At 56.2% G+C, this 12,709-nt stretch overlaps 5 protein-coding genes across 5 annotated transcripts; 3 read left to right on the plus strand and 2 right to left on the minus strand.

Annotated features, from left to right (window-relative positions):
* Nucleotides 1-51: 51 nt before the first annotated feature.
* CDEST_02969 (uncharacterized protein) lies at nucleotides 52-524 on the minus strand (the record flags this gene model as incomplete). Its single annotated transcript, XM_062919128.1, has 2 exons — nucleotides 52-300; nucleotides 486-524. 2 exons carry the CDS (start codon nucleotides 522-524, stop codon nucleotides 82-84), a joined length of 258 nt encoding a protein of 85 aa, XP_062775179.1. The 3' UTR covers nucleotides 52-81.
* A 394-nt stretch (nucleotides 525-918) lies between these two features.
* On the plus strand, nucleotides 919-2,577 carry CDEST_02970 (uncharacterized protein). Its single transcript, XM_062919129.1, has 2 exons — nucleotides 919-1,206; nucleotides 1,258-2,577. The coding sequence occupies exons 1-2, from the start codon at nucleotides 1,116-1,118 to the stop codon at nucleotides 2,385-2,387; spliced, it is 1,221 nt and encodes a 406-aa protein (XP_062775180.1). The 5' UTR covers nucleotides 919-1,115; the 3' UTR covers nucleotides 2,388-2,577.
* A 2,389-nt stretch (nucleotides 2,578-4,966) lies between these two features.
* Nucleotides 4,967-6,987, plus strand: CDEST_02971 (uncharacterized protein). Its single transcript, XM_062919130.1, has one exon. The coding sequence runs from the start codon at nucleotides 5,322-5,324 to the stop codon at nucleotides 6,846-6,848; it is 1,527 nt and encodes a 508-aa protein (XP_062775181.1). The 5' UTR covers nucleotides 4,967-5,321; the 3' UTR covers nucleotides 6,849-6,987.
* An 840-nt stretch (nucleotides 6,988-7,827) lies between these two features.
* CDEST_02972 (Putative NUDIX hydrolase domain, coenzyme A pyrophosphatase) lies at nucleotides 7,828-10,459 on the plus strand. The gene is made up of 3 exons (XM_062919131.1): nucleotides 7,828-8,762; nucleotides 9,140-9,356; nucleotides 9,463-10,459. The coding sequence occupies exons 1-3, from the start codon at nucleotides 8,307-8,309 to the stop codon at nucleotides 10,206-10,208; spliced, it is 1,419 nt and encodes a 472-aa protein (XP_062775182.1). The 5' UTR covers nucleotides 7,828-8,306; the 3' UTR covers nucleotides 10,209-10,459.
* Nucleotides 10,460-10,704: 245 nt separating this feature from the next.
* Nucleotides 10,705-11,877, minus strand: CDEST_02973 (Putative Ctr copper transporter; the record flags this gene model as incomplete). Its single annotated transcript, XM_062919132.1, has 4 exons — nucleotides 10,705-10,822; nucleotides 11,002-11,134; nucleotides 11,403-11,586; nucleotides 11,764-11,877. 4 exons carry the CDS (start codon nucleotides 11,875-11,877, stop codon nucleotides 10,705-10,707), a joined length of 549 nt encoding a protein of 182 aa, XP_062775183.1.
* Nucleotides 11,878-12,709: the final 832 nt, after the last annotated feature.

Here is a 12,709-nt window from a genome sequence, read left to right on the forward strand (position 1 = left end):
ACCGAACAAGACTTTATCGATTTGAGGTCCTCGAGCGCAGTCACGCAAACCAAGAAACAGCAAGGGGCGAGCAAATCGACTTTATAGCGAGGAACGACGGGGGACCCGTGTCGTGTGTAGCCGAACCCCCCTTTCTACCCATAGTCTTGGTCTTGAAACTTGAGAACCAACAGCATATGCATGTCTGCGGTTGCGAGATTGCACCAACAATGGGAGCGTTTCTGGTGGAGCTACTACGGAGTGTCGCCCAGGAACAGGAAAGCGTTCGCGGAGGCTAGCTAGGGTTGCATGCACGACGGCCTTTCCCTGGTCAATTCATGTGAAGGTCAGAAAGAGAGGGGTCTACCTACACAAGATGGCGTTGGTAGTAAGGCAATGCTAGGTTGTACACCTCAGATACAAGCTAATCGAATACCACCCTTCTACTGCATTGCCTGGCAAGGACGTAGCATCCGGACTGCCAACCTTTAAAGATATCCTTAGACCCAACGACTTTCTGTATAGGACGGGAGATGCAAACTCATATTCCTATAACAAGTTGGTTGTTGGGAGCCTGTTCCAGCGCGAGCAGGGTGAGAAGTGGAAGAAACATGGCCCTCTGGTCCCCAGATTTTTTAAATCGGTTAGCAGAAGCGATATAATGATGGCCAGATCCTCGACTCCGAGATCAGAAGAATCGTTAGTCTTGTGCCTGTTTCTCTGTGTGACAACTTCGAAGCGCAGGAGGCACCATTTGAGACATGGGTCAAATGTACACTGAGGCGATTTAGACTGGTATCAGCTAATGATGACACCACAGAGATGGATAGGATGGAATCGCACCTGGCGCCTCTGGAGGCGTGATGCGTAGCGCCCTTGACGCACTGACCACCCTCTCGATAACGATAAGGCGGTCATTTCCAACCCTCCCTGAACTGGACACGGGACAAACTATCTTCATCTCCAAGCCGGCCTCGAGCCCTCGTGATACACTTCCTCTTGAGGCGAGCCCGATTTCTAAATGCGTATGAAATTTTCATGAATTCTCGTCCCTCATTTTTGACACAGTTTCGGCTCTCTAGACCCCGCCTTTCCTTCCCTTTCCTCGATGCCTCTTTCTTTCTCTGTCAACGATCATGGACGGTGATCCGAAGGTCGAGTCGCAGCTCGATTCGTTCAGCTTGACCTTCCCCCTCCCTTATCGCATAGGGTTCATCATCATTCTTGGTAGGTCGCAGAGTAATTGATATTCGGAAGCACCTGCTAACCGCACCATAGCCGTCTGGGGCTGGGGTGTTAACCTGCACTACCTCCACAAAGCGAAGATCGATGTACCATCTCTGATTCGATATCCCTCTCGATCCTCCCCGACGGAGCCGGCGCATCACCTCTCGACCTACCGTCTTGCGACCGTCCTTTCTACGGTGTTCTTCCTCTCAATATCGACATTCTGGGTCTTCACTCGACGAACCCCCTCCCTCGTCATCGAATATGACTGGTTACCGATGACCTACCTCGTCGCTCTCGTCGCTCTGTTTTTCGTCCCGATTCGCAACTTCTCGCAAGGCGGCCGCTCGAGGTTTCTTGCCACACTGCGCCGCGTTAGCATCGGTGGCCTGGCAGAGGCCAAGGATGGCAAGTTTGGAGATATTCTTCTGGCCGATGTGTTGACGAGCTACTCCAAAATCCTGGGAGATCTCTACGTCGTGCTATGCATGTTCTTCACACCCTCGGGCTCCTCGACTGCTCGGCCAGACCGCAACTGCGGCGGGACAGTCATAGTTCCGCTCATCATGGCTGTGCCATTCGCGATCAGATTTCGGCAATGTATTATCGAGTACCTGCGCGTTCGGCGAGCGCCTTACAAGGAATCGGCCGGCTGGGGCGGCCAGCATCTGGCCAACGCCACCAAGTACGCCACGGCCTTCCCGGTCATTATCCTCAGCGCACTGCAACGGAGCATCCCGGCCGACCAACCGGCGCCCGGTCTGAACAGAGCATGGTTGATGGCCGTGCTGGTTAACTCCCTCTACTCCTGGTATTGGGACGTCGCCAAGGACTGGGACCTTACACTATTCTCGTCCGCACGCGAACGCAACAACCCGGAACATCCGTTCGGCCTTCGCCGGCAACTCGTGTTCCGGCAGCCGATCATCTACTATGGGGTCATCGTGATGGACTTGATGCTGCGGTGCACCTGGGCAGTCAAGCTGAGCGCGAACTTGGACAAGTTCACCGACTTTGAGAGTTCTATTTTCCTACTGCAATCGCTCGAGGTGTTTCGACGGTGGGTCTGGATCTTCTTCCGGGTTGAGACGGAGTGGATTAGGAACAACACTACGGGGCTGGCGGTTGACGACATCTTGCTGGGAGACTACCAGGGCAAGTATGATTCTGACGAAGATTAGGAGCTATGCTTGCTTCCTTGATGAGATAGATCCTGTAATATACATGTGTGGCTATGTATGTTTGGAGTTATGGGTCTAGAAGGCAGTGGACTTGACCAGGTTCCGAGGGGCTTCAACCCATAAGACATAGATTTACTTCCTGTCGGATGTGGATGGACTTGACATAATCTTCTATCGCATTGGTAACAGCGCCTGCTCCCACCGCTTATTGACGGTTATTGGTACATGTGAGTGGTCATCAGGCGCCTAATCCCTTTTGAATTGGCCACTGAGCGCGCTCGCACAACCATGCCGCGGCGGCAACTCCGCCGCTACTGCAATGGAATCCAACACGATGCACCCCTGTTGATGATCGGCCTATAGTGCGATGTAGATGTCGTCAGTGGGGCAGGGACAGGGGACGAAGGCAAGCTTCCATCCTTCATTACTTCCAACGACATCTCCTCTGCTTCGCGACCAGTCTCTCAAGACCGCGTTCTTGCCGCTTCGGGATCACCGTAACGTGATCGTTTCGGGATTGACAGGATACCACAACACTCTCAAAAGGCTGAAATGAGAATCACCGTCTTTGCAGAGCCCGACACAGTGCAGCTCCATTCACTTTTCACCTCGGCGCCAGTCTATAGAGTCAAGAGTTGATAAAGCAGTCAAGACTAGCTTTTGGTCTTGACACTGGTGCTGGCATCTTAAGCAGACGGAACCCGCGGGTTGACCATCATCTCGGTTAGTTTTTCGATCGTCTGTATGCTACTAGGGCTAAAGTAAGACGATACTGGCTTTGTTCTCCGGGGACAGGCCATTCAGTTGGACATCATCAGCCCTTCCCACAGTCAGTGCAGTCCACCCTAAGACCATAAGCTTACGGACCCGAATCGGCAAAGTGGCCCTGCTCAATGTCCGGCACACTGCCCCGCAATTATCTTAATAGGCCGAAGCAGCGAGCTGTAGATCTTGACAGATATTTGTGTCGATCCCGTGTTGATACTGTGTTAATACTTGTTTCACGGAACCTGCCCAAGAAAGCTCGCCGATCTGTTCACTGGTGGCCGAATGGCCGGGCCTTGGCCTGGAGATGGAAGCAGTCGGGACGCCCAGTTTCACAACGTAATAGCCGACCGGTGCGGTATCACGGAATGGGCTACCGCATTGGCAAGGGGCTAAATCATGAGTGACAAAATCAAACCTTTTGGGGATTTGCCCCCAACTTTGTAAGGTCTCGGGAGACAGCTCAGGCTTTCAACCCGGTGAACGGTTGGCTCTCATTCTCCAAGTCCGTTTGCGGTTGATATGACGCACTCTCGTTGACACGGTACGATGATGAGCCAGATGCACGGAGGTCTGGCCCTTCGAAAGACGCTTCGCAACCCCAACGGCTCATAGTTATAGATCTTTCGCTGTGCGTACGCAGGGTTTATCAATATATCCATCCATCCTCCGCTCGAATCAGTTCTGCGGGGCCGACTGCTACCTCACGAACTTATTTCTAATGTCTCAGACGTTCGGCGCCAGATTCTCAGCGGCATTCATATTCTTGGGGAAGAGCGGCCACTGCCAACAAAGGCAGCCCCGAATTACCGTGACCACACAGGAGCGCTGGTATTCAACTGGCCCCATACTTCGATGAGGTCGGCGCCATATGGCGAGGTTTGTGTGTTCGACGTACCGACGCAGACAGGTCGACTTGAGCATGTCACTCTCTCGGGATGGGCAAAACCGAAATGGCATACCCAGATCGCTTCATCCATTCTGCTGCAGCTGCAAGGTAACTATGCTTCTCCTGAGTGGTACTGGAATGGACAAGAACAGAGTCTGCCCTGTGGCAGAGCGCCACTACGGAGGTTTCGGAAGGATCGTGAACTGTTACCAGCCCTTGCGGCCGGCATATGACAACACTTTTTGCTCGGTTACTTCTGAGCAAAGCATGACCAAGTTCTATTCTGCAGTGTGAGGCGCGACGGATTCATTGGCTTCTTTGTCCGAGTCGACGGCTCGAGAACAACGAACCTGTCAGTTCTCTGGCGGTTGGCGATGCTGATGCTACCCGCGCCTTGATCAGTGATCAAGAATATGTGGCGGGCCTATGAGAGCCATTTCACCTCCCTTCTATGGATTCTCCGTGCCCTTGCAATTCGCCGATTACGTTCTTGTCCCTGTCGTCTCACCTCGATGACAGCATAAAGGGGTTGCCAATGTTGGGTGCCAGGAATGGCACAGGAAGCAGCAGAGCCACGGTATCAGGACTGCGATCTATTCTACGAGACGACGAGCGGCACAAGCATCACAGACATGCTCGCATGCCACGAGCAAACAATCATATCATCTCAAGATCCCTCTGGGTGAGCGTGGGCTACTGGGTGACCTCCTCGAATGTTTTATCCGCGGCTCAGTCAGACTGGCAAATAATGACACGCATGGCAGTACTCGACGTGGGCGATCCGGCGTCCGGAGTCTTTGTTCACTCGCGACGTAGTCAACGAGACGCAACCTTCGTCAACAACCATCTTGTCGCTAACCCACCCTGAAATCCGCCAATACTCCATGACGGCAAGAGCTTTTTTTTCTTCTCAAGATACAACGAGTTTCTGGATCATAGCCGAGGCGACCTCACCGGGCGAAGGCTGACAGGCGCCGCTCTGCCTTTACTTTCTTACCTGACTCTTCTTTGTCGAGAGTCATTCGTGACGGGCTAGCCATTCCCGATCCAGTCGCCAATAACGCCAAAAGGATATTCGACCTCTATTCTAGAAAATCTTCTGGCCGCATTCGACAAGACTGTCTCGGTCGTCCGCTTTGTCATCGGGCCGGTGGCTACCAGTGGCATGGGACATATTGCGCCAGACTCCCGGATTTCGTACTAGACGACACCCTGCTGCTGCTCTTCCTCCCCGCCCCCCTTCTTCCAGCGAACTCACGAACCCAAGGATTTTCTTCGAAATGTCGGCAGACAGCATGGAGCCTCGAATTATACCCAGCCAGCTACCGCCTGGATTGGAGATTGCCATTCCGCCGGGAGGCGAGTTGCCTCCTCAGCAACCGATGGGCACGTATCAGAGGAAGCCGCTCCCGCCGCTGCCTCCTCTACGACCGGGTTTCTTCCGTCAGGTTTCGGCTTTCTCTATCATGTCGGCCTTGTCGGTTGCGTCAGATACCACCATGGGTGAATCATCGAGATCACGAAGCCGTGACAGGACAACGCCATCGCCATCGCCATCTCCGTCTGGAAGGGAGACGATTGAGAGATTGGAGGATGAGATCAGCACGATCCTCATACAACACAGCCCGACACCTGTACCCCGAAGATTATCAGAACATCGCAGCTGCTCGCCACACAGCCGTCGACCAGAGTCCGAGATCAGGGAATTGGCCGTTCGACGTTTGTCAATTCCAATAACGATGCCATGTACGCTTCACCGGTCGTCCGCCAAGATAAAGCAGATAACCGGGCTCGATGTCGACCACAGTGGTTTCCCGCCTGCCAGACCAGCACGGTCACCTATTACGTCGGAAATGGTGATTCCTGCCACCCCCGACAACCCCAGCAGCGTCCACAGCGCGGAGAAGCCAGTCTCGACATCGGAACCCGCTCGGACGCTGAGCTTGATTGACGATTACGACGACGACTCGGAGCCCGAGAGTGTCGAATGGGACTTCAGCCCCAGTTCGCGGAGGCACATCCCGTCGTGGATACCGGCATCACCGGTACCGCCTCGGGTGGAAATATTGGACTTTGACGAAGCGAGTCCGCGGCGCCGCGATTCGGAAATCGGGCCCTTGAGGTCGCCAGGCATGCACCACTTCGAGACACTGCCTGCTAGACGAAACAACCATATGGAGGTCAGCTATGTGGGAGCCAAGGACCTCTACCATGCGACGGCGACATCGATCGCAAACTCAACGCGGAAGAAGGCGGCGGCGGCGGCGGCGGCGGCGGCGGCATCATCATCACAAGCCAGTATTGAGTCTGGACGGGACTCGAGCTTGCCGCCCAAGAACAGGATGAGCTTCGCGACGAAGGTATTACAGTCCGGAAGGAAGCGGCCGCCCATGGGCATCAACACGACGCCGCAGTCGCCCCTGTCCATGTGCCCTCCGACTGTCTCGGCAACAGGCAAGCAACCGCTGAGGGGGGCAGGTCACCCGGATATGCACGCCCACTCGATGGACGACGACCGTCTCCGGGTGAAATACTCGGACGCGCTGTCCCGCGTCTTCAGGTGGAGCGGCGAGCACAGGAGGGTGATCTCGGAGAGCACGCCGCCCGTCGATGCTCCGCCGTCAACGTCGGAGCCTCCGGACTCGCCTTCGCACGGGCCGAGTAAGACGGCCGGCTTGCGGTCGGTACAGGGTATAGCGGCGCAGTTCAAGAGGACGGCGAACTCGATGGTGTTGTCCAAGGACGAGCGACGGAGGGAGAATCTGAGGCAGAGCATCCGAATGATACCGGAGGGCAGCACGGTCTAGCACTGACGCAAGGGTAGCGCGGAGACGCCGTCGACACGCGGCGTCTGGAAGAAGGGGGTGGGTCTTCGGGTCGCATGCCTCTCTGTCAGACGCCATCTCCTCGCCTCACGTTCAGAAATCAGGATAAAGCGGCTTCTATGGAGGGGGACTTGGGATGAGAGTCATGTTTCGGCGGTTGCGTGTGTTTAGCGGTTTTCTGTCCCATCATGCTTCATGGGAGAAAGTGGGGGCGTCTAGACGGGCAACGGATACACTACGTTGTTGGAAAAGCGGAAAGCGACATCTTTGGGTTCGTCGGAGAGAAGCGGAGTTTGCTTGTCACGTCATTTCCATGATTGCGAACCCGGAAGGAGGAAAACCGAACTCGCGGGTCCCCTGGGTCAGGGGAAAGAGAGTCCATATGACTCGTTCTCTTAGTGGTATCGTTACCAAATCAAGGAAGAGAGTTAAAAAAACAAAAATTAACAGAAAATGAATCCGTCGATGCAAACCCAAGGTCTGAAAGCGCCCGAAGCGTGTGACGTGAACAGCCACCAGCACCGATAAGGTAATTGATAAGTGGTAATGGGTCTGAGTGACCCGCATTCTCCGTATGCAGTTCAAGACAGACCAATCAAAATTCCTAGAGAGATCAAAAGACCCACAAGAGCTCCGTGTTCGCCTGCCCGCTGCCGCCTGCCGAGCTTCAGTCATCGGGTAAGGCAGTAAAGTCAAGATTGACTGTACAGATATTGAGGGGGCCATGGCTTCACTTGGGTTGCAATGCCGTCGGTGGTTATTGGCGAACCAATGAGCGTGTAAACTGTTAATGTATTCCAACCGATGCATCATTATTGGATCTCTGGGGAGCTGTTGGCTGCAGCTGTCGCCCGTGCCGGTGATCGGTTACTTGATCATGCCTAGGCACTAGGTAGACTACATCCCCACCCCCGCATTTCGGCTCGGCCTTTTTCTCACTTGTTATGTTCGCAGCAATCAACCGCACCTCCAGCATTTGGTCTTTCTGATCACCCTCTCCAACCACACACCCTCGAACACACACTCACACACATAGACAGCAAACTACAACACAGCTCCAAACCAAAGCCCCGTCGTTCGTCCCCCCTCCATCCTCCCCCTCTCCACCACCACCTCTCGGCCAACCACGTCGCACGTCCGTGACCTTCTAGGCAAGAACACGCGCACGCACAAGCACTGGTCGCTGCAAGCTGGCCCTCGCGTTCTCGTGTTGTTTACTGCAGCCCGAAGAGTCTTGACATCTTAGAACGGACCCCAGCTAACCCAACCCACCACCCTCTTTTACTCTCGCTCTTGTACTTCCTTCCCACATCCTCTCCCACCTTGTTTCGCCCCCCCAAATAGGCACGCAATAGACTTGCTCCTACGCCTGTCTATCCTCGCTCCCGCCGTCTGCCTCCCCTACCCCACACACCCTTGGTGGAGAGGATAAGACCGAGAATGAGCCAAGCGGCCGCGACGGACCCCAAGCCGGCCCCAACCTCTCCTCCGTCCTTCTCCGAAGCCGCAGCAGCAGCGACGACAGGAACCACGACGGGTACAACCAGCGCAGCGGCGTCGCCAGCCCTGCAGCAGCACCAGCAATACCAAGATCAGCAACCGGACGAGGCCACGCCACCGACGGACCAGGAGGTCCACGAGATCACCGCACACCTCGCCGCAGCCGCCAAGCACCCGTCCGCCGCTACTACTGTAGCGTCGTTCTCCTCGGCAGCCGGTACAACCGCCGCCACTTCTCCTACAACTCCCTTGTCTGCTAGCAACAAGAATAACGACCCCAGCGACGGCACCGTCAATCCTAACCCTGAAGGCGTCCTGATCCTCGACGACGACGACGACGAGGTTACGAGCTACTGGGATGCTGAGGCCATGGCTCCGCTCAACCCAGTCTCTGCGGTTAGTAGATTCCCTCGCCCCCCTTCCAGAGTCTTCGTAGCAGTGGTAGTTTGGGTAGATGCAGCCTCGATGCAGCGGTGCAGTCGTTCATCGATTGCCTCTATTTCCTAGCCTATCACTACTTTCGCATCGTGCTTCCCCGAATGTCGCTATATTCTCACACCCCCCTCCTTCTCGCTATCTATACTATCACATCGCTGCATTCCAAGCGCTATGTCGTCTTGTGAACTCAAGACTCGATCCATGTTTCCCTCCCCTTTTGCGTCCTTTTTTACTCCCCTTCCTCTTCTCTCGCCGTTGTTTTCTTGATTTGCAGCACACGTTACTCCCCCGCCGCCATGTATCTGTGTGCGAATAGGATGCTGATGCGCTCAAAGGCGGCCATCTCGCGACTGCGCCGATACGTTCCACCCGCCTTCCCGCTCTGGGACCGACTGCCGGTCAGCCGCCGCGCGGCAGTTCTGATACTCTTGTACGCGGACCGTAGGGGCGATTTGCGTGTTGTCATCACGATGCGCGCGGCGAGCCTGCGAAGCTTTTCGGGGCATGCGGCCTTCCCTGGCGGAAAGGCGGATACGTTGCAAGAGACACCGTGTAAGTTGACAACCCGCATCCGTGTCCATGCCCGCCCCAGCATGTGACAAAAGTGTCGACAAGGAGAATGCGCAAGATGCTGATGCGCGGACTGCGGCACCAACAGACGAGATAGCCAGACGAGAAGCGTGGGAGGAAATTGGCTTGCCCATGGACGATGCCCGCATCCCCAAACCCTTCAAGATTGAGCCCCTCTGTTACCTCCCCTACAACCTCGCCCGCACGGAGCTCGTCGTCCGCCCTTGCGTGGCCTTCCTCCACGCCGATGAGGAGCCTGACGAGAATCCCAGCCCGCTCGTCGAGGAGCGCATGATCCCACGGTTGGACGCTAAGGAGGTCGCCGCCGTCTTCTCGGCGCCATTCCAGAATTTCCTGAGGGCCAGGGACCCCGAGCCGCACGGCACGCAGAGGAGGGCGCTGCCGCCGGGTCACTGGTACGACGGCAGCTGGATCCAATGGAAGGAGCACCCGTGGCGGGTGCACAACTTTTACGTGCCCGTCGACGACCAGCGCGTCACGACGCCGGGCAACGCGATGGAGGCGGACCACCCGCAGAGCAACCTCGCAGAGAAGCTTGAGGAGGACAAGGTAGGGCGGTTCAAGGTCTGGGGCCTCACGGCACACATGCTGGTGGACGCGGCGCGGATCGCGTACGGCAAGGAGCCCGAGTTCGAGTGCAACTCGCACTTTGGGGACGAGGAGATCATCTTGCAGGCGGAGAGGGAAGGGAGCCTGGTCGAGAAGAAGAGGAAGCGAGACGAATCGACGACGACGACGACGACGGTCACGGCAGGAGAGGCGGGCGAGGAGGGCATAGGGGAGGGGGAGAAGTCGGAGCCTGCGAAGATGTAGGTCACTTATGAGGGGTTGCTGAGTTCAATACGAAATGAGGTTTGGGTGACGGGGAAGCTTGAGAATACGACGAGCAACCCCCCCCCTGACGCATCCCCTCCTCCACTCTCCCTCTCTTCCCATTGTAGAAAACACTTATAGAGACTGTAGCTAGAGCAGCCGCAGCGGCCATGATGAATGAAGATTGCTTTCTTAATGTATGTAGTCTTTCGCGCCAGCCTCAAAGCCCCACCCCCCCCCCGTTTCTCCTCATCTCTGCTCGAAGTGCCCCGCCCCGCCTGTCTTCGGCTGGGAGTTCTGAAGCCTGATGCTATCCAAAAGGGAGAAAAAATAGGAAGGAACGCCTGTGAATAAAAGAGAACGCCTGGTGATGATGATGGATGGAGAGCGATTGTAATGTCCAAGAAGCCGTGTCTAATGGTTTGGGCGATTTCGTGGGCCAAGGGGTCGACGAGTTTCCCGCTTTCGTCGCCGCCGAAGAACGAGTTGACCGGGTTCAATGGCAGGCGTTATCCTTGGTTGACGAGGTCGAGCTCCCGAACGCGACGTAGCCCACGAACGCGCCGAGGGCGACGGCGACCATGACCCAGCCGTTGTATGTCATGAAGACGAGCCTGGATGCTGTCAGCCACCCTTTCGTTTCCCACATTTTCTCCGCGAACCATGCACCCCGGTTCTGTCGTGCGCCTGCATGATGCTGATCTCCTCTCGAAGTACACCAACACACAGATGCAGACGGCTGTCGATGGCGGGGCGTAGGAACAAGGGTCAGAGGTATCAGGTATTCACTCACATGAGCATGAAGGCGTAGAAGTTTTGGGCGGCGTAGAGGGCGGCCTTGACGAGGTGGGCGCTCCTGCTAGCCTCTACCTGTTCTCGTCCTGTCCACAGGAAAGGGGTTGTCTCAGTAACGGTTCCAGCGACGCCTCGAGAGACACAGGACTCTTAGCTCATCATGTGCCATCAAGTTTGGGGGGGAGGGGGTTGGGGGTCTGTATGCGCTCCCCGAGGACCCCTCTACGACGGTCGTTGAAAGAGGGGGTGCTAGGTAGGGGAGCGCAAGGTTTAAAGGCATGGCGAAGGGATGCGTGTGAGGGCAAGCAGGCAGGGAGCAAAGGTCGAATTACGGCGGGGCTCGGGATGTGTGATGTGGGCGTACATGCGTTCGCGGGACAAAGGGGGAAGAAGGCTTACTCGGAAGGGACTCGACGCGCTTGGTCACGGAGTTTTCGTAGCGGCGTGAGGCGGCGCGGAGGGCCTCGTAACCGGCGGCGAGGGCAACGACGAGGAGGAGGGAGATGACGAGGCCGCTGGTGGAGCGGACGTGCCACTGGCGGAAGACGATGCAGAGGTTCTTGGTTTCCCAGGTGAAGAGCATCTACAGATAAGAGAGACAGGTCAGCCGGCGTTCGTGAGATTCGGGAGGCGGCCCCGAAACACAGGATGGGTGTGTATGGGTGGCCGAAGCTCGCAAGGTCCGGAGGGAGAGCGAGCCGCGGTAGAGGCCGGTGTGTGTGAGACAGAGGAAGGAAAGATGGGTTAAATTTGAGCTCACGTTCATGCTGCACCGGTCGCCCATGCCACCGCCCATGCTGCCGTGTCCTTCCATGCTGCCGTGGTCCATGGCGGAGTGGTCCATCTTGGAATGGTCCATGTGCGCGTGATCCATCTTGTCGGTGCTGATGTGTAAGGAGTATGTAGGGTTTTTCGGTTTCTCGTCTCTTTCGTCGTCGGGTTCGATAGCGATATTCGGGCGCGGAGGTTCGAGGCGGTCAATGGTGCTGTTGAAAAGGAGAAGTTGCAACACAGGCAAGTCTCGGCCAGGGTGAGATATGCGGAAATGGGAGCGTGAGTGGTGGCTGGATAACGGGTTGGATAACGCAATCAAGGGTCGTAGTTCGCGGGGATGGGTGGGTGGGAATGGGCCCGGCCTGATGGGGTTGGGGGGGCGGGAGCGCTAGGGAGATGGGCAACGAATATTGATTTGATGGGGGAAATGGGCACAAAAAGGGTCGAAAAAGAACCGCACGGGTAGCTCTTTTGAAGAAGAAAGGCCGATTTCTCGAACGACGTGCGATTTGTTGTCACGATTGTGTAGATTCCGACTAGAAGAAGGGTGGCGGCCCGTGGCTGATGGAAACTCGCTCAAACGTGCGCAAGTCGAGCCACGAGACGGGATGTTCCCTCCTCGTCGCCTTTTTTTTTCTTCGTTTTGTTCCCACGCAGACCTATGCCGCGTGTCAGTGTAAGGAAGCGGTCGGTAGCAGAAGAGCTGCGACGGGTTGGCCGCCGGTCTTGGTTGGTGCTGTCAAGCTTGGGGGGGCGGGAGAGTTTTAGTTTGAGGCGAGCCGCTGTGCCATCCATCCATCATCAGCACTTGCTGCTGCTGCTGGGGCTGATCCCAGGGAAAGATTTCGAGTTGGCGATGGGTATCTGAATGCAAAAGCTGAAGAGACAGGGAGGACTTCGTGACGGCAAAAGCGTCGTTGACTCGTCTGAAT

The sequence above is a fragment of the Colletotrichum destructivum genome, chromosome 2 (genome assembly GCF_034447905.1).
Source record: "Colletotrichum destructivum chromosome 2, complete sequence".
Taxonomy (NCBI): Eukaryota; Fungi; Ascomycota; class Sordariomycetes; order Glomerellales; family Glomerellaceae; genus Colletotrichum; species Colletotrichum destructivum.